At 49.1% G+C, this 24,106-nt stretch overlaps 3 protein-coding genes across 3 annotated transcripts; 2 read left to right on the top strand and 1 right to left on the bottom strand.

The window, feature by feature from the left end:
• Window positions 1-3,612: 3,612 nt before the first annotated feature.
• LOC119355655 (septin and tuftelin-interacting protein 1 homolog 1-like) lies at window positions 3,613-4,704 on the top strand. The gene has a single exon (XM_037622500.1). The coding sequence runs from the start codon at window positions 3,613-3,615 to the stop codon at window positions 4,702-4,704; it is 1,092 nt and encodes a 363-aa protein (XP_037478397.1).
• Window positions 4,705-9,200: 4,496 nt separating this feature from the next.
• On the top strand, window positions 9,201-10,115 carry LOC119355656. The gene is made up of 2 exons (XM_037622501.1): window positions 9,201-9,728; window positions 9,820-10,115. The coding sequence occupies exons 1-2, from the start codon at window positions 9,306-9,308 to the stop codon at window positions 9,922-9,924; spliced, it is 528 nt and encodes a 175-aa protein (XP_037478398.1). The 5' UTR covers window positions 9,201-9,305; the 3' UTR covers window positions 9,925-10,115.
• A 734-nt stretch (window positions 10,116-10,849) lies between these two features.
• Window positions 10,850-18,702, bottom strand: LOC119357992 (adenine phosphoribosyltransferase 5-like). Its single transcript, XM_037624734.1, has 7 exons — window positions 18,550-18,702; window positions 14,594-14,645; window positions 13,626-13,718; window positions 13,257-13,406; window positions 12,613-12,671; window positions 11,892-11,967; window positions 10,850-11,119 (listed from the first exon to the last, which is right to left on the bottom strand). The coding sequence occupies exons 1-6, from the start codon at window positions 18,700-18,702 to the stop codon at window positions 11,911-11,913; spliced, it is 564 nt and encodes a 187-aa protein (XP_037480631.1). The 3' UTR covers window positions 10,850-11,119; window positions 11,892-11,910.
• Window positions 18,703-24,106: the final 5,404 nt, after the last annotated feature.

Genomic DNA, 24,106 nt, shown 5'->3' with positions numbered 1-24,106 from the left:
GGGAAGGGTCAAAATATGATGTGGCGGTGCTCAAGTCAAAACCGCTTTGATGAGTCAAAACTAGGTGGGGGTTGATTCATGGACCGGATGGTTAGTTCGGGGTGTGAGACGACTGGTTTTAAAGTTGATGTATGAATCTTAAACCGAGTGTCAAGTTTAGGATTGTAATATGGACATTTCTTTTGTAAATAGTCAAATGCTATTGACAGTATCTAGCAACACATGTAAATTTAGAAGAGTTGGGGCCTAGGAAGATTTGCCACACATAATAGGATTCTGGCTAAAGGGTACGCTAATAGGGTGACCCTGCTCGCGGACCTCATTACCCTCCCCAACCAGTCCGCCTTCATGAAAGGGCGGTATATCTTGGATGGGGTTTTAGTTCTCCTTGAAGTTATTCATGAGGTTCGGTCGAAACACCTTAAGGCGGTTTTCCTGAAAATTGATTTTCATAAGGCCTACGACACTGTTAGTTGGCCCTTCCTTCGGGAAGTTTTGCTCCGGAAGAGCTTTGATGATCGTTGGGTCACCCGGATGATGCAGATGGCATCCTGCGGTCGCACTGCCGTGAACATCAATGGAGAGGTTGGGCCTTACTTCCCCACCCTTTGTGGGGTTAGACAAGGCGATCCTTTCTCTCCGTTTCTGTTCAACATGGTGGTGGACGCACTTGCCGCCATCCTCGATAAGGCCAAAGCCGCTGGCCACATTCGTGGGATTACCCCTCATCTAGCGGGCGGCTCCGGGATCTCCATGCTCCAGTACGCCGACGACACCATCAGCATGGTCGAGGGCTCGGACACGGACATCGCTAACCTCAAGTTCCTTCTTCTCTGCTTCCAACAAATGTCTGGCCTCAAGATCAACTTTGATAAGAGTGATGTGATGGTTATGGGCTACTCTCCGGCTGTCGCCTTGGACATCGCCAACCGCCTCAATTGCCGCGTCAGCTCCTTTCCCACAACCTACTTGGGAACCCCCATCAGTGACTCTCGGCTCACTGTCACGGACTTGCGCCCCACAGTGGCCAAGCTTCAAACGCGCATGGAGCCGTGGCAGGGCCGGTGGCTGTCAAAGGCAGCTCGGACGATCCTCATTAACTCCTCCCTCACTAGCCTCCTCCTGTTTCTTATGAGCTTCTATAGCCTCCATGAGACCCTTCACCATGAGATCGCCAAAATCCAATCTCGCTTCTATTGGGTGGGTGACAACAATAAGCAGAAATACCACATGGTTAGCTAGCCTGACATCTGCAAGCCCCGTGAACAGGGAGGCCTTGGTATCATGTGCTCTAAACGCATGAACATCTCCCTCCTCACCCGCTGGCTCTGGCACATTTCGCAGGGCCACGGTGGTCTCTGACTTGACATTATCCGAAACAAGTACATGCGCGGACAGCCCCTCGCCTTCTGTCAGAGATCCGGCGGATCCCAGTTTTGGCAATCGGTTGTCCAGCTGCTTCCCGTCCTTTGCATTGGCACCTCCATCTCGGTTGGATCGGGTACAGCGACGTTGTTCTGGTTCGACCGGTGGGCGGGAGACTCCCCCTTTGCGGCCCGTTTCCCCGACCTCTTCTCCATTGCTGTCGTCCCCCTAATCTCCGTTGAGAGGGCCCTTATTGACTTAGGGCACCTCGCCTTCCGGAGACCATTTGGGCCTTCGGAAGCCGCCGCGTGGCTGGAGCTGCTCGACTGCATCGCCCTCCACGAACCGGAGTTGGATGCGGGCCCAGACGAGGTTCGGTGGCGTCTTGAGCCTTCGGGCCAATTCTCCACCAAGTCCCTCTACCCGGCCATTGCCCCCTTCTCCGTCCCTCCCCCCTTACGGCGGTCTGGTCCATCCGCTTGCCACTGAAAATTCGGATCTTTATGTGGCAATGGATTCGCGGTAGGATGTCGTCTGGGGTGGAGGTCCGCAAACGCAATGGCCCTGGGTCCGGCCTTTGCCCCCTGTGCGGTACCCCCGAAGACTCGAATCACATCTTCTTCTCCTGTGTCTCAGCTCAATTCTTGTGGAGCTGCTTTAGGGAAACTGTGGGAGGCGATTGGTGCCACACCAACTTCCCCGACCTCTTTGCCGAACTCCAAAACTCCCCTTCCCCTTCTCGCCACATTAGGTGGCTCGAGATTGGGGTTCTTGCGTGGACCCTTTGGACGATTCGCAATAAGCTTGTGATCCAGCGTATTCCTCTTCGACGGGCTACTGACGCTCTCTTCAAACTGTCTGATTACTTGCAGCTATGGCGGCCGCTTAGCCGCCCTCAGGACCGCGACGCCATCACCGCTTTCATCGCCGACCTCCGCTCGATGGTCGTCCGTCTATCGCCGCCGCCCCCTCCGTCACCCCCGGAGCCGGATTAGACGTCGTGCCTTGGCCGCGTCCTTTTATTGTTTGTTGTTTTTTCTGGGCTTGTTGAGCTGTGCCCTCAGCAAAACCTTTGTACTCCTCGTTATGTGACTTGGGTGTGTGTGCACGCGCTGAACTAGTCTATGTTTGTGTGCTCTTGGCGGTTTGCTTTATTTATAAAGCGGGGCGAAAGCCTTTTTCGGTAATAGGACGAGACTTTTTTGCATAGCAAGACGTCGGAGCCCGGGTAATTGATGGCGGCGAGGATGCAGCTGCTGGAGGTGGGGGCTTCGGAGAAGATGATTTTCCGCAGGCTGGTTGGCCTGACGTTGAGTAGATTGCACGAGCACACCGGAGCGAGCTCCACACTGGCACCAGAGAAGAAGTTGACGATCACGAGGGAGCGCTCGTCGACCGCAGCGACCCAACCACCGTCGTGCGAGCCGACGAACCGCTTGTTTTCCATCTTGTCTGGGACGCGGACGACAAAGCAGTCGTCGGGGCCGCACAGGAGCTTGTTCCCGACGAATCGTCCACGCAGCGGATACACGAGCAGCTGCGGGCTGGCCGGCGGCCGCCAACGCGATGCGGCGGCGCGCCATCCCTTGCAAACGGCGGCGACGCGCACGCGATCGCGCAGGGAGGCAAGCCTTTGGCGGACCATGCCGAGGAGGTCGTCGGGCAGGTTGGACCACGGCGGCGATGGCGACGACTATGTGCTGCCGGCGGTTGTCGACATGTCGCGCATCCGTGTCTCTGGATCGACCACGAGTAGTGGCAAGCAGAGGTCGGAAGTTTGGGTGTGTCTAGGGCACATCTAAATGTGCTCTAGTTATTGCACATCTAAGTGGGTGAATCAAGCATAAAAAAAGAAAAAGAAAGAAAATATTAACACGAATCTTAATGTAGGACCAATGACATATGACTTAAATGTGCAATACTTTAGGCACAGATGTGTTTTAGCAAAACTGCAGAAGTTTTTATCGGCAACTTATGGGAGAGTTAGAAAGGGAAACGTGCTCAAACTCAAAGGCTCGTCTTCAGGACGGAATCGAATTAAAATTGGAAAATTAGCGTCTCGCGCTGGCCTCAAACTCAAAGGCTCGTCTCCAGGACGGAATCGAATTAGCGGCCCCTAATATAATCAGGCGTACGTATACCATATGTACGCAACTCTCACAGGCCTCAGCCGATCGAGCGAACAGCACGCCGGCGAATCGAGTCCCAGTAGCTAGCGACGGTGTTTGCTCTCGTCGCATGGCAACCATGGCGCTACTGCAACCCAGCTTCAACGGGGCGCTGCTCGACAAGGACGACGACGACGACTCCGCGGGCAGCTACAAGTGCACCAATGCGGCGGTGGCCAAGATGATGCGGCTATGGAACTACAAGGACGGCTCCGGACTTGGCGCACAAGGCCAAGGCATCATCGTCCCAATACAACCCGCCGTGCGTCGTCGTCGCAGGGCCGGCATCGGCCACCGCGACAAGCCTTACGACAACGGCCTGCAGGTTGCGCCGCCGCTGTCGCCGGTGGAAGACGACTTAGACGAGTGCCGTGAGTGGGAGGCTGTCGTAGGAGCCCTGCGGCTGGAACGAGAGTGCCACGAGAAGACTCTGACGCTGCTGCGTGAGATGAAGCTTCATGGGGACAGCAGCGTGGAGACGGCGGACGCGCTGGCGGCCATCGTCAAGTCCGGGGAGGTGCTCCAGGGGAAGCGCGCGCTAGGGGCGTGGAAGGCCGCGTTGCCCCCATCCACCGTGCGCTACATCGTCGACAAGGTTCTCTCGCCGAGGCTCGCCGTGGAAGCGCAACAGTGGCGCCCGTCGTGGGACCCGGAGTGCGACGATTGGCTACGCCCCTGGATCCCTCTGATCGGCCACCTGCCGGAGAGCCTCTACGACGTCGTGGAGAGCAAGATCAGCAGCGCCGGCCACGACATCGTCCGGCCGTGGAAAGACTACTTCGACCCGGCGCACTGGGAACTCTTCGCCAGGCGCCACGTCCTGCCTGAGCTGACACGGCTGATGCGGGAGCTGAGGATGACGCCCCCAAAGCAGACGGACAGCTCGTTGCACATGGCGATGCTGTGGGCGCCGCTCCTGCACGCCGAAGACGTGCTATCGATCTTGGAAGAAACGGAGTTCTTCGACAAATGGGAGAGCGCGCTGCGCCACTGGCTGCAATCCGCGAAGCCGTCGTACGGGGAGGCCGTCGCATGGTGCACCGGCTGGAAGAAGCTCTTCACCCCGGAGCTGCTCGCCGACGAGCACGTGCTCGCGCGTCTGGACGCCGGCGCTGCCATGGTGGATCAAGAAACGCAAGACCTCGACAGCCTTCTTGGGTATAGTTGGTAGTCTACGTTCCACACACAGATTGCTTGTAAGGTGGTATAGCCACTCACGATTAGTAATGTAATGGTGATCATGCATCTATAATACCATCTTTACTGTAACTGTGTGACTTCTCGTGGTAGAATAATTGTTTCCTCTCAACTCAAGTTATGTTTTTGAGCAGAGGTTCCCTCAGTTACTAAACAGGAGGGGAAATCATGGAGACCGGTTGCAAACAGTCCGTACTTATAGGATTTATTGTCCAAGAAATGTTGGTGAACGTCCATGCTGATCTGAAATAACAGGCCAAGAAACATAGTACTACTCTCTCGGATCGAAAATAAGTGTCATCTTTTTAGTTCAAATTAGGGAGTACTAGATTTTCATAGGGTTTTTTTTGTTTGCGAAAATGATTCCAATCTATTATCAAAGTTCATCACAAATACAAAACACCTTAAATATAATAAAAATTACATGGGAGATTCCGAAATTTTCATAGATGTTGTTATAGTTGGTCATCTTTGTTTTGTTGAAAGGCAAAAGTATCCCTCAGACTGTTGACATATTCCATCCTCCGCGTGGTAAACGCAAAAATTTAGAGTTCACATGTTCCTACGTTGTCTATTGTACATGTATAAGACTAGGGTCTTATATTTATATCATTGTATGTTTTCTCTTCCTTTTGCATATTTGTATATATTGGGACATAAGTAGAAGCCGGTCCATCCTATACCTATATATGTACATCATGCACACGATTAATGAATTATTGATGCATGCAATCCTTTCTTTTCAATTAAGGTGGTATCAGTTTAGCACGCCGATTCCTTTCCTCGCTTCCGCCTTTCCCTGCCGCCGCCACCCCTACAGCCGCCGCCGCCGCTGTCCTCCTATTCTTCCGCAGCTGCCGCACCTCTCTCTTGCCGCCGCTGCCTCCCACCCCTCTTCTGTAGCCGCCACCACCAACACTAGCTGCCGCTCCCACAAACCCTAACCCGAGCCGCCGCTACACCAAACCCTACCCGTGCCACCGCACCATGGACTCCCCCCACTCCACCTTCTTCGGTAACTCCAGTCCCTTCGTCGGACCTGAGCCCTCCGCCGCCGACGTCCACAACCTCGACATCCCCACCCGCGTCCCCATCAAACTGGATCAATCCAACTCTTCGTACTACGCGTGGAAGACCTACTTCAACCTTGTCTTCCGCGAGAGTACTACCTCCTCGAGCACATCGACGGCTCCGTCGGCAGTGCCTTCATGGCAGGCGACCCGGAGTAGTCTGCTATTGAGGCCACCCTCATCCGCTGGTTCTACCTCACCGTCTCGGCAGACATCTTCCACACGGTCGTCTCCGAGGATGATGACGCTTGTGTCGTGTGGACCAAGATCAACGCCCTCTTCACCGACAACAAGCTCCAACGCCTCGTCTTTTTGTAGCAAGAATTTTTTGGCCCCCTTAAAGCTCCAGGTCCTGATGGTTTTCCTACAAGATTTTTTTTCAGCGGAATTGGTGACTGCTCAAAGAGGATATTATTCGTGCAGTTAAACAGTTTTTCATCATGGGTATAATGCCGGATGGGGTAAATGATACAGTTATGCTCCTATAGCCCTTGAATGTATGCATTTTTTTAGCATGCTTAAGGACAGTCCGGGAAAATTTGTGCTTATAAATTGGATTTAGCCAAAGCGTATGACCAGGTGGATTGTCACTTTCTGAAAAGAATGATGGGTGCTTTGGGCTTTGATATAGTTTGGATAAAATGGATTATGGCATGTGTCACATCTGTCAAAGTTTCTGTGCGCTTTAATGGTCAACTTTTAGAGTCGTTCTCCCCTTTATGTTTGTACCTATTCTTGCTGGTGGTGGAGGCTCTTTCTTTGTTGCTTCGGGATACATGTGCTAGAGGAGCTCTCCAAGATTTCAAGGTGAATAGGCATGCTCTGGGTATATCTCATCTTTTATTTGCCGATGATTTCCTTATGTTTTCAAGGGGTCCATTGATCAAGCGTTGATGATTAGAAATATTCTTTCAACTTTCAAGAAGGGGACTGGGCAATTATTGAGTACAGATAAATGCTATATTATGTTCGGGAAGAAGTGTAGCATGGAAAATCAAGTGTCTACCATGGTAATCTTGAATATTACTGCTGAAGGTTTTGAGGATAAATTTATTGGGCTTTCAGTGTCTATAGGTAGAATGAGACGGGTAAATTTCAATCTACTAAAGAAAAAGCTCTCAAAATTTCATCATATTGGATTTAAGAATATGTCTCTAGTGGGGCAAAGGAAACTTTGATCAAATAAGTTCTTCAAACTCTTCTAATTTATGCCATGGGTATCTTCAAGTTCCCGACATCGCTTTGCAAGGAGCTATCCCAGATTATAAGGAATTTTTGGTGGGGTGACGAGGATGATAGGAGGAAAACCCACCAGTTGGCTTGGGACAAATTGACTAGGCCTAAAGGTGAGGGAGGTATGGGTTTCCGCGATCTCAGATGATTTAACCAAGCTCTTCTCACTAAGCAGGCTTGGAGATTGGTGGTTAACCCTGAGTCCTTATGCGCAAAGATGATGAAGGCGAAATATTATCCCCAGGGGCATATCCTTGACACTGGTTTTCCACAATCGGCTTCGCTCCCTTGACAAGGTATTCTGCATGGTTTGGACATGTTTTCCCACAATCGGCTTCGCTCCCTTGGCAAGGTATTCTGCATGGTTTGGACCTACTGAAATCTGGTGTTATTTGGAGAGTATGTAATGGGGTCTAATATTAATATTTGAAGAGATAATTGGCTACCAAGAATCACTGGCCTTAAAGTTACTGCAAACAATAACAGGACCATCATCAGATGGGTGTCTCACTTGATTTTGAGGGAACCGAGGAGATGGCATGAGAGTTTGGTTAGGCACTTATTTTATCCACATGATGCAGGGGAGATATTAAGTTTACGTCTTCAGTGATCAGGAGAAGGTGATTTTATAGCTTGGCACTTTGAGAAGAATGATTTATGCTCGGTTAAAATCGCATATATGCTTGTGCTTAATCTAAAGGAACGTAAAGAAGACGAAGGGCAATATAATGGCACTATGTTGGGGAAGACGAAGGTTTGGGATATTATTTGGAATCCGGATTTTTGTGTGGCGTGTCGCTACGAATAGTTTGGCTGTCCAGGTAAACAGAGTCTTGCACCACCAAGCACTCTCAGTACATGCTTTATTTGTGGAGTGGAAGATGAAAGTACGTTTCATGCACTAGTCAGGTGCCCTAAGGCATATGCGTTGCGTATGGCCATTAGGGACATATGAGATCTACCTGGGGATGAGGTTTTCAAGCATTCGGGGTCTGATTGGTTTCTTATTCTTTTGGACCAATTGAGTGTTACTCTGCTTGACCAAATTATATTCATTTTCTGAGAGCCAGACATTTGAGAAATGACTTCATATTTGGTACGGTGAAGGAACTTGTCTCGGCCTCTGCTAATTTTGTGGAGAGTTATTGGTCGTCATTTGTCGCAAATTCACTCCTGTCCAGAGGTGGACTCGAAAAATAAAGGTAAAGGTTCGTTGTCTGGATTAAAACTTGGTCCTAATCCTTTGGAAACTCAGGTATTATAGCAATTCCCTCCTTCTGATTATATTAAGATCAATGTTGATGCAAGCTTTGTGGAGAGCATTAGCGCTGCAAGTGTGGGCATGGTGGCCAGTGACTCTTCGGGGAAGGTCCTGGGCTTTGTAAAAGCGTGGAGGAGGCGGAACTCCGAGCATGTCTTGCTAGTCTATATATAGATATCACTTTTCACAATCCTATAATTTTAAAAAGTGACTATACTTTTGTGGTCGCGTCCCTTGCAAATGAAATAGCTGACAGGTCCTCACTGGCCGATTTGAAAAAGGAATCGAGGAGTTTATCAAAGCTTATAAACAGTTTTAAATATGCTAATGTTGTGGCCCATACGATTGCGAAGTTTAGCTTCAATAATACTTTCTCCGGTCCTTTTTACTCTGCATATTAGAATTCTCTGAAGTCAAACTTCATAAAGTTTGACCATATTTATGTAAAAAGATATCAACATCTGCCATGTTAAAGTTATACAATATGAAACTTTAAGTCATGACACATCTATTGATATTGATTTCAGATTGTGAATGTTGGTATTTTTTTCTATAAAGTTGGTCAAACTTTACGAGGCTTGACTTCAGTCAAATCTTATATGCGAACTAAAAAGGACCGGAGGGAGTAGATGGGATAGTATTCTTGTTAATGATGCTCCGCCCTATGTGGTCAATTTTATAATGAATGATCGTAATAACATTTTAATTCATTGACATTTTAATTAATTAACATTTTAAAATCTCTCTTAAAAAACACTTTGTCGCAAAAGAAAAACAAATGACAAGCTTTGGCGTACACATCAGCTTTGGTGCACGCAGTTCGAGACCCCACTCATCAGTGCCACGAACCCTCGAGATCCCAACGGTCGAGTGCCCGCCTAGACACCGCAACGGTTACTTCCACCGATCTGCTCCATTTCCCACCCCTTTCCCTCCCTTCCTCCGATCACCACGCTCTCCATTCCCTCTGCTCCCTCTCAATTCCAAGCACTTGTCCAGCCTTAAGCCAAGATGAACAGCGCAGCAGAGACAGACGCCGGCGGCGACAACGGCAACCCGGGCGCCGCGGTGCTGGTGGTGGAGCGCGTGGTGACGGTGGAGTACCTGGAGCAGTCCATGTCGCGGGGCCTCCTCGGCAAGTTCCCCGACTCCTCCGCCTACGACTTCGACTACTGCCAGAGCGGCATCTGGTCCCCGGTCAACAAGATCCCCAGCGAGTCGCCGGCCTCCGGCTCCAGAGACTTCCTCATCGCCAAGCTGAAGCGCCGGGCGCGGGCCGGGAGCAGGCTCAAGGACGCTGCCGTCGGAGGCGGCAGCAGGTCGAGGTGGCGGCGCCGGCGGCTGCGGCGGGACGGCTCTTTCCTCGACCTCCACGACACCGGCAGGGCGAAGCTGGACTTATCGCCGCCGCTGCCGTCGCCTGCCCCCACCAAGGTAGTTCCCTGCACATGAACCCCTCCAAGCTTAAGCTAGCTCCCCGAATCGGCCTTGGGTTACGAGGTTTCTGTTGGCTTGGGTTGTTCAGGAGGGGTGGAGGAGGGTGCTCACGGCGGCCATCAGGAAGTTCAAGGCGCGCCACCGCCGCTCCCGGCCGGCTCCCCTGCTCCAGATGATGCTGCCAATGCTCTGAAGTCTGAATCCGCCGACCGATCGATCGACCGCGCCCGCGACTTCTTGTTCTTCTCTTTGATTATTGGTGAGTTCGAGCGTGTTGTACAACAGATTAGATGGTCAGATCGATGGTTTGTAAGTTGCCTGTCATGTACTGTAACTATCACAAGTTAAGTTTCTCCATTCAGTTTACGTCCTACTTTTCCGTCAGTTTGTTTCGGTTTGCAACCCATCTGACACGGTTCCTGATGGAATCGTAACGAACCTGAACTCTGACACGAAATCCACCCTGCAATTCCGTTATAATCTCCCTGTGGGAATCGCAACAAAAACAAACGCGCCGGATCAACAACACCCGACAAAATCGACTTTCAAGTTCGGCCCGAACCCAAGAGTCCCGGAGCTCTGAAGATGGCTTCCAAGATCGCCGCCACGGCGGCGAAGGTGCCAGCGAAGGCGAAGGGGCAGTGCATCTGCTCGCCCACCGACCATCCTGGCTCCTTCCGGTGCCGCCTCCACCGCGCCAGCGGTATGCCCAGGTCGGTCTCGTGCCAGCAGTTCGGCGACCCCCACACGGCGAGCTCCCCGCTGCTCTGCTCCGGCCACATGCCGAGGTCGGCATCGCAGCAGCAGTTCACGACTCCTTCCGGCTCCGGCATTTTGAGATCGGCGTCCCAGCAGCAGCTCCCGCGCACCGCAGGTGTGCCAAGATCGGCATCTGGCAAGATTTTGCTCAAAAGAACTGATCAAACCTCCTGAACCGGGCTGTTCTTTTTTCATAGCTTAAGTTCAGAAACTACCTATGTAACTTTTTTTTAGAAATTTTTTCCCTTGTTTGAAGCGCTAGATAGTTGCAACTAGAGCTGCAATCTTAGGGCGATATAATTTTAGAGACAATAATGTTCAAAAAAAATTAGAGACAATGGGATAAACTAATGCGGAGATACACAAAAAATTCTCATAAAAAGAACCTGAACAGCAGGATGGTTCTTTTCTTTGCAGCTAACAGTGGTGATTCCCGACAGAAATAGCTACAAGCTCTCATCAAATACTTCACTACTGGAAAACTAGTGCTAGGAAGACTACATCTCATCTATCTCACCCTCTCCACCAAGACACTTAGCAATAGCAGCTGCCCCTGACAGTGTACTGCAGAGTTATCAATACACATCCACCATGCGCTCTTGCAAAGGAATGAAGCTGTGATCCTTTTTCTGAAGAAGATAAAAGGCCAGAATTAGTACTCAGAACCTCTGGATTATTAGACTAAACGGCACATGCTCTCCTGTTTCAGAAAAAGGCGGATGTGGATTGTGGAGAATAGCTTAATGCGGAAGTTCTACACGAAGTAACTAAGCGTCTATCTATAATTGATGCCTAGTGAGGTTGTCATCTGTCTTTACTTAAGAACGGTTACTCAAGAAATTACACATTTACAAAATGGATAGTGTCGATAGATAGCATCACCCCTGGATAGTATCATTTACTCCTCAATTTGTAATAGTGTATTTGTACAAGAACATGAGTTAGTTAATTGATAACCTAGCCGTGTTGTATAATATGTTGAAAAAACATGAGTGAATTCCAGTTTTTACCCCTAAGTTTAACATTCTTAATGCTAATTACCCCATTTAAGAGAATTTCATCCATTATACCCTATTTAACATAAGTGTTGCCACAAATTACCCTTTTCTATTTTTGTGAGTGTTCTGATTGGTGGGCCCCGATTACCAGGTCCACATGGCGTGCCACATCGTCGGTTTTTTCCTTGGCGATTTTTCTACAGGCTGAACCGATTCACTTAAATGGGGTAATTTGTGGCAACACTTTTGTTAAATGGGGTATAATGGATGAAATTCTCTTAAATGGGGCAATTAGCGTCAAGGATGTTAAACTTAGGGGTAAAAACTGGAATTCACTCAAAAACATTAACAAAAACTACTGGGGGATATTTCAACCATGAAACTATGAACACTTCACACTTGCCTGATCAATCATCATCATTTCACTTTTTGGACTCCACCAGTATGTAAACTGGCTTTCCATCGAGCTTGTAGAAATCCTGCAGAATATATGAAGTTAATAAATTTGAAAAGGCAGCTGGGTCACGCCTCTCTTGGAAATATGTGCTTTCCATGTATTAAATACATTTGCTAGATTTAAAATGAAGCTATACAATATATTTACGTAGTCAGTTTATTAAAAAAGTTTGAATAATGTGTATATTCTTGATGCGATGATATGAAAAGCTACCATTGTTGGGGGGTATGTAGTGTTTCCACTAGCGGAATATTTTACAAACACAATTTTTCACTTTTGCTCACAATCCCTGATATGTTCAATTTACAGCAAGTATGTTCAACCTATAAGCCTAAGTTGATGTGTCCATGTAAGTAAAATAGAGATGTCCTGCAGTGTGCAAATTAGGATTCTTCTAGATAATGTACTCCCTCCGTTCCTAAATACAAGTCTTTTTAGAGATTCTAATATGGGCTACATACCAAGCAAGATGAGTGAATCTACACTCTAACGTATGTCTATATACATCCGTATGTAGTCCAAACATGCAACACTTGTAGTAGTAACTTTGTTCGTTGCTTATTTTGTTCATTGTTTTCTCATTTATATCTGTCCTATTCACATAATGCAACACTCACTAGTAGTAACTTTTTAGCTATAGGGTTGTTTCACCTTAGCCCTTGCGTACCTTAAACTTAGGGAGTCCGATGAGGCATGCACACTCAACAACGTCAGCTGCAGCGCGTTCTGGAATGCAAATAATTGCATCAATCATGGAAATATTAGTCAAAAGACATTCTCATGTTGTTAGCTCATGATATATTCATATGATTGAGCGAGACATGTAATTAGAACTCCTCGTCTCTCTGTGGCGTGGACGCTTCATACTTATCTACAAAGTTTCCTCTTGGTAGCATGGAAAGATTGAAATTATGCGTCCAGTCGCATCAAGCCACACCTTTATGCAATTAGCTAGTAGCTACCCCCCATATATAGGGCTTATCTTTCAAACAGGAATTTGTCACGCTCACGGGAAAACTTTGCTTCTTGTCAAGAAAACATGATGGTCCTCTACTCTACATGTTGTCACTTATCACTAAGTTGTTGAGATGCTTAAGTGGCTACATTGCATGATACTCAATGTGTCTTTTTTGGCAAGGCTATGAGAGATTATTCCATATCAGCATCACACATCCTTTGACTTACTTATCCCTCTTCGATTTATTTACTGGACTACTGCTAGAGTCCTAGTGTAGCAGAAGCTCCAAATTGAGCCTTGTATTAAAGGATTATTCACATTTCATGTAGTGAGAACAAGAGGGAGGGGCTCACCAAGAAGTTTTATGGCTGCAGAAAGTGTCCCGCCGGTTGCAACCAGATCATCCACGACCACCACACGGTCGCCGGGCTCGACGGCTCCAACATGCATCTCCAAGCAATCCGTCCCATACTCGAGCGTATAATTCTCGGAAATCACCGCACCTTCATTAATTGTTTGTATAGCAAAATTAGCACATTTTGGAAACTACTAGTAGTAACGATTTGTTTGTTTCCTTAATATGGTAACAACATTTGATGAAGCTATTCTGAATGAATGAAACTTTTCAGAAATCGACATGGTTAATGTGCTCAGAGATTCAGTATGCATTGGTACTCCTCGCAGCACATCATTTGATACCAACACCTATGGAATTATATTACCTGGGAGTTTGCCGGGTTTGCGCAGCGGTATGAATTTGGCCCCGATGGCCAACGCGATCGCGGGGCCAAATATGAATCCTCTTGCTTCAATGCCTAGTAGCAGCAACATGAAATATAGTGAGACGTACAGGTCAGGGAAGCATACAGAATTACAGATACTGCAGGGATAACCACGAAATACATGCAGCCGGCGGCCATCATTCATTGTTCGCCGTATATACAGCATGGCTAGGGTACGTGTACGTAATCACGTCACGGTGGCATTAGGTGCTGACATAAGCCAGGCGCAGCAAACAGCGGAGTTAACCAGATCGCTGTGCTCTTGTACCAGCAGGGGTACCGAGCCACGCCAGCAAGCGTACGCGCGAACGCGAGGACCGGCGGGACGACACCGCATGTGCGCGATCGACCTCGGCCGTCCGATGAGGTGACCACGGTCCCCGCGCGATCTCCCCCCAATCGCCCGCCGGCTACATGCACGCCCCCTGTGACCCGGGCATTCAACGCGTACAGGTACAGGCGATGCCGCTGGCCCGGCCCGGTCACCGCGGGCCGTACAAGTGGCGCGCCGGGGCCGGCCGGCGCGCGCTGGCGTTCGTTCGTTCGGCTGCCGGGACCATCGTGGTCGTAGTACCACCATGCGACGACAGCGCGAGGGCGCATCCCACATGCGTGCAGAGACTATTCCGGTTGAATTGGCTGGCTTGCATCCATAGACGACTCTTCTTCCTCCTCTTCTTCTTCCCAGCGTGGCGGCATTGGCCCCTGGTTTAATTGCTCTGCTATCTGGACCAGTCGACCAGACCAGACCGGACGGTGAACTGATGAGGAAGACGCGTACGTGTGTGGGGGTACGTGCGCGCGTATCAATACTGTTGCTACCTAGTACTGCAGCTACTGTTCTGTTACCTGAAAATAAGAGTTACTCCTACGAGTACACTACAGTAATGTGGCGCGGTGGTGATGACCTGATCGCCGGCAGAGCGGCGCGGGGGAGACAAAGAGAGCCCGAAGACGCCGCTAGTAGCAGCAGGCCGGCGCCTGCGCCTCCGCCACCTTGCCGCCGCCCTCGCTGCCGCTGGTGCCCTGCTCCCCCATGCCCGTGACGCCGACGCTCGATGCTTGCTTTGCTTTGCTTCGTCGTTTGATCTTCCTTCCTCTGAGTAGTGAGTAGTGGTGGCTAGGGAGAAAGGTGTGCGCGTGTGTGTATAAATAAACACGAGCAGAGGAGACGGGCGGAGGCGCCGGGTGGACGTAGCCGGGAGGGAGGCAGTGTGAGAGCGTAGGGAGGGGTAGTTTTTATTATCCTTGGAAACCAGCCGGTATGCAGGACCACCTGTGCCGTGTTTGCGTAGAGAAGGAGGGCTCGGCTCGGCGCTCGCTCACCGGACAGTGGCCAACCTCTCCCCGGTTCATGAATGGTGACCCGGTGGGGCGTTGGCCGTTCCAGCCACGGGAGGGGAGATCACTCTCCCAGCACAAGTTTTACCACTTCGCTTCGAGGACCGCCAGCGGCTGCTGATCGAGACGTGTTTCACCTCTTTACTGCGTCCGGTTCGTATTCTTTTTTTATAGTTTTTATTACACGGCACGCGCTTTCCTTTGCCTTTGCGCATCGGAGTAAATTGCAGAAAACCACATTTCTTCTTCTCTTTCATCGTTGGCTCAACCAGCGATTGACTGGATCTCATTGTTCCATTGTTTCTGATATGATATAGCCCACGGTTCATGCCGAGTGATGACCGACAAGATTTCTAGTGGCGGTTTCTGCGGTTGACAAAGCAAAACTGAAAACAGTTAAAAATATGTAGAAACTAAACTATTTCCAAATTTTGTGATTTTTTTTCAAAGATGCAATTAAGGATGTAGTAGACGCGTGTTTATCAAACAATGATGTATACTAAACATGTGATTGACTAAAAAATGCGGACAAAAAGCTCGGTAAACACTAAACGGATCATATGCGAACATATTCCATGCACCAGTCCAATTTATGCACCGGTTGCACCCCTTCTAGTTGAGCCATTGGTTGTGAACCTGAGGGAGAGGATCAAGCCAAAAGATGAGTTGCTCGCATGTTTGCAAAGTAGTCCTTCTATTTCCGCAATCCTTTGTCTGTTTTTTAAAATGAAACTTAATATGAAGGGCATCTCTTAGTAAATTTAATGAAGCACTATTGCAATTTTTGTAAATGTTTCGTCGATGCTTTTACGTTTTTTAACACATATCCCATATTGGGCTTGTCTCGAACGTCTCGTCAAAACAAAAATGCTGGTCAAACCAGATTCAAATCCGAGCATGTGGTTCAAAAATATAAGAATCTTGTTGTGTTTGGAGATGGAAATAAAAACATGGATTTGATTATGGGATAGGGCAAACTGTGGAATGTGGGTTGATTATCATAAAGTATGAGCATGTTCACAAACATGCCAACGATCCATCTTGTGTCCCTCAGATTTGTATCCAACGGTCCCAAAAACTTGGTGCACAGGTTCTTCCGTTTCACTAGATTACTATTGATGGAACATGTCCATTATATATAGTTCAAGTCCTAGACTTGACCTGGATGGTTGTATTTTTCTGCATTTATTTTAGGCTTTCGATGTTATTTCTTCAACGGTATGGCGTACCCCTCAACTACGAGGCGTCTATAGAGACTACATCAATCCCAAGATTTGTCGATTCATTATCTCAAAGGTGTTCATATGGATAGGGCATGCAAGTGATCATACAGATGTGTGTGTGTGTGTGTGTGTGTGTGTGTGTGTGTGTGTGTGTGTGTGTGTGTGTGTGTTCGGAAGGGTCTGTGTATGCACTATATGTTTTTTTCAAATACACTAAAGGAATCACATAACAATATTGTCCATACGTTTTTTTTCTTATCGATGCTTTTTAGGGTGTAGCAGACCTACTTTTGTTGAATCTTTTTTACTCAAACACATGCAAAAAAAATCCACGGGTCAGAAAATTCTGTCAATTGCGCGGTAGAATATGGTATCTTTATACACGCTTCGCCTCACCTAGATGCCACGATCAAGGGAAACCCGGACACCATCATCATCAGAGTTCCCTCGCCTCCACCGACCGCTCCGCGTAGCGGGACGGAAAGGAACCCCGGGATCTTGTCCCGCGTCCATCCAATAGTCTAGTTTGTTTCAATTACAGTATTTGCTTGTCCATGGATTTGGCTTCGACGACGGCGATGGCGGTGGAGAATATGGTTCCTCCTGATCTTCCTCTGATGCGATGTCTCTCTCTGATGTTGGTATTGGATCTGAGAGGCAGTGTCTACATTGTTTGGATTCTTTCAGATTTGGGCGAACACTTTGTGTGTATTGGTCGTGGCGTCGGGGTGGTGATGCGGAGTCCCAAACGTGGCATCGAGCATGGCTCACAACGCATGGTGTGTGGCTCGGGTGGATCTTCCTGGATTTGATTGGTTTTGGCTTCTGGTGGACCTGTCTGGATTCGACCAATACTCGTAGTCTTTTGAGTATTTGAAGGTCCTCTTCGACGTTTTTTTTCTCCAAGGCAGGGATTTGATATGTAGATCGTGGCCGTCGACTCCTTGTGATCTACATCAATGACTTTTCGGCTGAGCGGTTTCTATAAACTCCTGGGTTGAAACAGTGGCCTAAGGCGACAATGAGCTTTACTCATGGCGTGCCGTCAACGAATGCAGGAGGAAGAAGACTTCAGGACCCTCAAGGATTTGGATATATTTTTCTTTTTGTAAGAGTGTGTTTGAATACATATTATACTTAATATATGGTCTTAGTCCTTTCCAAAAAAGAAAAGAAATGTTAGAAGTTGGTGTTGTGTGTTTCTCTGTAATAAGCACGAAGAAGGAAGAGTGAGAGATCCGTAAAAATAAACAAACGACGTGGGGCTCAACTTGGTTGCAACAATTTCATTAGACGTCGGAGGGTAAGACCTGCCTGCCGCCGCTAGAAGACCTAGTTGTCCGTAGCTTCTCCAACCTTCTTGCCACCGGGCATCGCCAACTGCGATGGACAGGATATGTCCATATGGGAGTTTGATGCGGCGGGTTTTGGCCAACTGTGATGGTGCTTCTGGACTGTGGTGCCAACCGCGACGTTGCATGTGTTGATGGCATCCGAGGGTCCCTAGAGACTTTGTCCCAGATGGCGATGAGCTGAATGTCTAGCCCGGATTTGGTGTACAGCGGTGTGTGCATTTTGGTGTAGGCTGTTTTTAGGGAGTCTTTATGTCTTGACCAGGGCGGCGAGACGTCTCCTTAGCTCAACCAAATGAACTAAAATTTTAGAATTCACATTACCTTTGAAATTTCAGTCCATTTGATTGAACTAAAGCAGGGTCGAAGGATACCCTAGAGGTTCTAAATTTGCATGCCCAGTGTTCTTCCGTGGGATGGTGATTTGTTACGTTGATTGCGGTTGTCGATGTCTTTCGATACACATTGATGACTTTCCGGACACTGCTTGTATAAACACCCAGGCGGAGACTTAGAGGCGGTATTGAGCTTTGCTCGAGGCACGCCATTTATGGATGCGGGAGGAAGAAGATTCCGACACGCCTAAGAATTTTAACATAATTTCCAAGGACATTGACAATTAATATACTACAAGTTGAGCTCTTTTTTTTCTTGAGAAAATGTAATAAAGAAAAGAAACAGCGCGGTGGTTTTCACCTGCCGAGAGGTACGTACCGACACGTACTGGCTGGGAAGAAGAAATGTCGTCACGCGCAGCATCACGGTCGGGGAGATCGACGGGTATGCGCGGGCACAGGGAGGAGATCCGTCCGGGTACGCTCGAACAGTGGCACGCGCACGTCCACCAGCGGCACGCAGCACACGGCGGATTCCGCAGCGCCAGCATCACGTCTTTTCGCATTGAATTATCATGTGATCTCCCCGCCCCACCCTGCGACCTGCCTGTACCTTACCTACAAGCACTAGTCTGTCCCGTCCAGTACGCTCGCTCGACGACGCCGCGAACCGGCTGGCTGCCTCCTGCCTGCCCGCGCCGAACGTCACTGTGCCCTCGCTCAGCTCGCACAGCGGCTGCCACTGCATGCATGCGCATGCGCCCATGGCTACGCGCGCGCGCGCGGCCGTAGGCACGCTGTTGGCCGGCCGGCCGGCTATTAGACGTAGGATTTGTGGGAATTGGCTTAACCCTCTAGGGATGGCCTATCACATATACTTATAATGATACATGATACCTATTACATAGTTGGGCTATGTTACAAAGTCTAACACTCTCCCTCAATCTCAACTCACTCCTGATGCATCTAGGAGGTTGAGATTGCGCCTACAGACCTCCAACATGGGAGAAGGTAGAGGCTTGGTGAAGATGTCGGCAAGTTGATCCTTTGAGGAGATAAACTTGATCTGTAGTAGCTTCTGTGCAACACGTTCCCTCACAAAATGATAGTCAATCTCAATGTGCTTGGTTCGTGCATGGAACACCGGGTTTGTCGAAAGAAACGTAGCACCGATGTTGTCACACCAAAGAACTGAAGGATGTGACTGGGAGATTCCCAGCTCTCGAAGCAAAGACCCAATCCAGATAAGCTCAGCAGTCGCATTGGCAACTGCTTTGTACTCAGCCTCTGTGCTGCTGCGAGAAACAGTGGCTTGCTTGCGCACACTCCAGGCGATCAAATTAGGACCCAGAAATACAGCATGTCCCCCCGTGGATCGCCTGTCATCTGGACACCCAGCCCAATCAGCATCTGAGAATGCAGAGAGAACAGTAGAGGAACTAGGTCGCAGATGAAGACCATAGGAGACAGTGAGACGCACATAACGAAGAATGCGCTTCACAGCAGACCAGTGCACATCTGTAGGAGCATGAAGATACTGACATACCCTGTTAACCGTAAATGAAAGATCAGGACGGGTGATAGTCAGATACTGCAAGCCACCAACAATACTCTGATACTCCGTAGCATCCGTAGAAGAAAGAGGAGAACCAGCAGTGGCCGAGAGCTTATCCGTAAAGGACATGGGCGTGGGTGACGGCTTACACTTGAGCATACCAGCACGGCGCAAGAGATCAAGGGAGTACTTTTTCTGGGTGAGAGCCAAGCTGCCACGAGACTGATGTGCAACCTCAATGCCTAGAAAGAAGTGTAGCTGTCCCAAGTCTTTAACCGCAAAATCTCTGCCAAGAGTAGTCACAAGAGCATCAGCAGCCGTGACAGAAGAACTGACCAGAATAATATCATCCACGTACACAAGCAAATACACAGTCAGACTGGGACGCTGAAATAAGAACAGCAAACTGTCAGCTGTCGACGGAACGAATCCATGAGTACGAAGAGCCGAAGCAAGACGAGCATGCCAGGCACGAGGTGCCTGTTTCAGTCCATAGAGCGCCTTCGTCAGACGACAAAGATGATGAGGCTGATCTGGATCAACAAACCCTGGTGGCTGCCGCATGTAAACCTCCTCTTCAAGCAACCCATGGAGAAAATCATTCTACACATCAAGCTGTCGAAGAGACCAACCACGAGAGACTGCAAGAGACAAAAGAAGCCGAATGGAAGTAGGTTTAACAACCGGGCTGAATGTGTCCTCGTAGTCCAGACCCTGTCGCTGCTTAAACCCTCTAGCCACGAGACGCGCCTTGTAGCGCTCAATAGACCCGTCCGCATGTCTCTTGACTTTGAAAACCCACTTCGAATCAATAACGTTGACACGAGGCAGAGGAGGAACCAATGTCCATGTCTTATTATGAAGAAGAGCGTTGTACTCTTGCTCCATAGCTGCCCGCCAGTGAGGAATACTCATAGCAACCTCATAGTGGCGTGGTTCATCAGTGGGATCTGCAACAGTATGAGCAAGACAGGCAGCCAAATATGTGACAGTACCATCATGACGTTGCTTGTGCTTGACAATACCGTTGCGACTTCGAGTATGCGGGCGTTGCAGTGCAACGGGAACGGGATCCGGCGGCGCCAACATGGGAGAGGATGACGGCAGAGCGGGCGACGGGAGCCCAGGCGAGGGCTCAGGCGAGTCGTCGGTAGGCCCAGCCGACCCAGGCGAAAGGGGCGGCAGGGACATACGAGCGGTCGAAGAAGGCGATGACGGAGGCGAGTCCAGGCGTGGAGGCGGGGACGGAGGCCGCTCGAGCCGCCTAGGGGAGAGCGGCGGGGTCATGGGCCGCGCCTCAACTGTCGTGGACCGTGCCTCGGATGACACCGGCCCAGTGTCGGAGACCAGCGCCGGTCCAGTTGCATGGACGGGCACGGCGCCAGAGGCGGGGTCGACGACGGGTGCATGCACGTGCACTGACCGGTCAACATGCGCGACGGGAGTTGTATCCGGAAGAAGTTCCAGGCGAGCACCACGTCCAACACCTGCACCATGGTTAGGTAACAACACAGGCGAATATGCAACATCTTCAAATTGGCCAAGCATAAGAGGAGATGAATGCATAGATGGTGGTGTGGAAGGTTGCTGCGGCATGGAGGAAAAGGGGAAGACGTTCTCATCAAAGACAACATCACGAGATATATAGACACGATTTGTTGGCACATGAAGGCACTTGTAGCCTTTATGAAGAGAGCTATAACCTAGAAACACACATTTCTTAGACTGAAATTCAAGCTTTCTAGAATTATAGGGACGAAGATGAGGCCAACACGCACACCTGAACACCTTAAAGAAGGTATAATCAGGAATTTCATGTAGAAGGAGCTCAATAGGAGTTTTCATATTAATGGTACGCGTAGGTAGACGGTTAATAAGAAAACATGTTGTAGCAAAGGCATCACTCCAAAAACGAAAAGGTACAGACGCATGAGCCAGGAGGGTGAGTCCGGTCTCAACTATATGTCGATGCTTGCGCTCAACAGGGCCGTTCTGCTGATGTGTATGAGGACATGATAAACGATGAGAGATCCCAAGCTTATTAAAGAAAGCATTGAGGTTGCGATATTCGCCCCCCCCCCCCAATCAGACTGGACATGAATAATCTTATGCTTGAGAAGACGTTCTACATGCACTTGAAACTGAATGAATATATCAAACACATCAGATTTGCGCTTAAGAAGATAAAGCCAGGTAAACCGACTATCGGCATCAATAAATCTAACATAATAGTTGTGACCACTCACAGAAGTTTGAGCGGGACCCCACACATCAGAGAACACAAGTTCAAGAGGACTCGTTACTTGACGAGTAGAAGAAACAAATGGTAACTGATGACTTTTGCCTTATTGACAAGCATCACACACGGACATCTCCTTATTACTAGACTCAATAGGCAGCTCATGACGATGAAGTATATGACGAACTATGGGAGTGGTAGGGTGACCAAGGCGAGAGTGCCACTTGGACGGCGACACACGAACACCACTGAAGACGCGTGGGGCGGATGAATCCTCCAAGCGGTATAAGCCATGGCTGAGACGACCACTAAGCAGAATTTTCCGGGTGGCTCGATCCTTAACAAAAAGATCAAACGGGTGAAATTCACATAGGACATTGTTATCACGAGTGAGTTTGGGAACAGATAACAGATTAAGAGTCACTGAGGGGACCCGTAAAATATTACGAAGATGAAGCTGCCTAGATGGATGACTAGTTAAGAGAGATGCTTGACCAACGTGAGAGATGGGCATACCTACACCGTTGGCGGTGTGAACCTTGTCGGGACCGTAATATGGCTGATGGGTGGACAGCTTGGTGAGCTCATTCGTCATATGATCCGTGGCGCCAGTGTCCATATACCATGCAGGATCAATCGGATATGACGATGTATAGCCGGGGTCGACGCGTGTATCCTTGCTCTTGGCCGCAACATGAGCAGCAGGAGGGCCAGAGTCCGCCATGGAAAACTGTCGCTCATTACCTTTTCCATCGTTGCCAATACCCAGGAAGCTCCTCTGAAACCTCTTGTGGCACCTGGAGGCGACATGCCTCTCACGCCCGCAAAGCTGACAGCGTACAGGGCCTCCGCCCGAGGATGGCGCTGGCGGGTTGGTGACGCGGGCAGGCGACGAAGACGCAGTGGAGCGCTGGCCACGCGAGGCCCAGAAGGCCGCGGGCTGGTCGGCGATGGAGTTGGTGGAGCGGCGAGCTTCGATGCGTTGCTCGGTGAAGAGCAGCCGGGAGAAGAGTGAAGGAAATATGCCCTAGAGGCAATAATAAAGTTATTATTTATTTTCCTTATATCATGATAAATGTTTATTATTCATGCTAGAATTGTATTAACCGGAAACATAATACATGTGTGAATACATAGACAAACAGAGTGTCACTAGTATGCCTCTACTTGACTAGCTCGTTAATCAAAGATGGTTATGTTTCCTAACCATTGACAAAGAGTTGTTATTTGATTAACGGGATCACATCATTAGGTGAATGATCTGATTGACATGACCCATTTCATTAGCTTAGCACCCGATCGTTTAGTATGTTGCTATTGCTTTCTTCATGACTTATACATGTTCCTATGGCTATGAGATTATGCAACTCCCGTTTGCCGGAGGAACACTTTGTGTGCTACCAAACGTCACAACATAACTGGGTGATTATAAAGGAGCTCTACAGGTGTCTCCAAAGGTACATGTTGGGTTGGCATATTTCGAGATTAGGATTTGTCACTTCGATTGTCGGAGAGGTATCTCTGGGCCCTCTCGGTAATGCACATCACATAAGCCTTGCAAGCATTGCAACTAACGAGTTAGTTGCGGGATGATGTATTACAGAACGAGTAAAGAGACTTGCCGGTAACGAGATTGAACCAGGTATAGGATACCGACGATCGAATCTCGGGCAAGTAACATACCGATGACAAAGGGAACAACGTATGTTGTTATGCGGTCTGACCGATAAAAGATCTTCGTAGAATACGTAGGAACCAATATGGGCATCCAGGTCCCGCTATTGGTTATTGACCGGAGACGTGTCTTGGTCATGTCTACATTGTTCTCGAACCCGTAGGGTCCGCACGCTTAAGGTTTCGATGACAGTTATATTATGAGTTTATGTGTTCTGATGTACTGAAGGTTGTTCGGAGTCCCGGATGTGATCACGGACATGACGAGGAGTCTCGAAATGGTCGAGACATAAAGATTGATATATTGGAAGCCTATGTTTGGATATCGGAAGTGTTCCCGGTGAAATCGTGATTTTACCGGATTACCGGGAGGTTACCGGAACCCCCCCGGGAGGTATATGGGCCTTAGTGGAAGAGAGGAGAGGTGGCCAGAGATGGGCCGCGCGCCCCTCCCCCCCTTGGTCCGAATAGGACAAGGAGAGGGGGCTGGCCCCCCCTTCCTCCTCTCTCTCCTCTTTCCCCCCTCCGCGAATCCTATTCCAACTAGGAAAGGGGGGGAGTCCTACTCCCGGAGGGAGTAGGACTCCTCCTGGCACGCCTCCTCTTGGCCGGCCGGCCCCCCCTTTGAACCTTTATATACGGAGGCAAGGGGCACCCCTAAGGACATAAGTTGATCCACGTGATCATATTCTTAGCCGTGTG

The sequence above is a fragment of the Triticum dicoccoides genome, chromosome 2A (assembly GCF_002162155.2).
Source record: "Triticum dicoccoides isolate Atlit2015 ecotype Zavitan chromosome 2A, WEW_v2.0, whole genome shotgun sequence".
Lineage (NCBI taxonomy): Eukaryota > Viridiplantae > Streptophyta > Magnoliopsida > Poales > Poaceae > Triticum > Triticum dicoccoides.
Note: the sequence above shows the minus strand (reverse complement) of the source record. Positions and strands in the feature narration are given on the sequence as shown.

What these genes read in the sequence shown, in the direction of transcription:
- LOC119355655 (XM_037622500.1), top strand. Translation starts at nt 3,613, where the DNA reads ATGGCGCTACTGCAACCCAGCTTCAACGGGGCGCTGCTCGACAAGGAC.
- LOC119355656 (XM_037622501.1), top strand. Translation starts at nt 9,306, where the DNA reads ATGAACAGCGCAGCAGAGACAGACGCCGGCGGCGACAACGGCAACCCG. An exon ending in CGTCGCCTGCCCCCACCAAG is followed by an intron (nt 9,729 to 9,819) that starts GTAGTTCCCTGC and finishes TGGGTTGTTCAG; the next exon opens with GAGGGGTGGAGGAGGGTGCT.
- LOC119357992 (XM_037624734.1), bottom strand. Translation starts at nt 18,702, where the DNA reads ATGGGCGCATGCGCATGCATGCAGTGGCAGCCGCTGTGCGAGCTGAGC. An exon ending in TGCAGCCATAAAACTTCTTG is followed by an intron (nt 12,672 to 13,256) that starts GTGAGCCCCTCC and finishes TTTGCATTCCAG; the next exon opens with AACGCGCTGCAGCTGACGTT. An exon ending in TCGGACTCCCTAAGTTTAAG is followed by an intron (nt 11,968 to 12,612) that starts GTACGCAAGGGC and finishes TATATTCTGCAG; the next exon opens with GATTTCTACAAGCTCGATGG.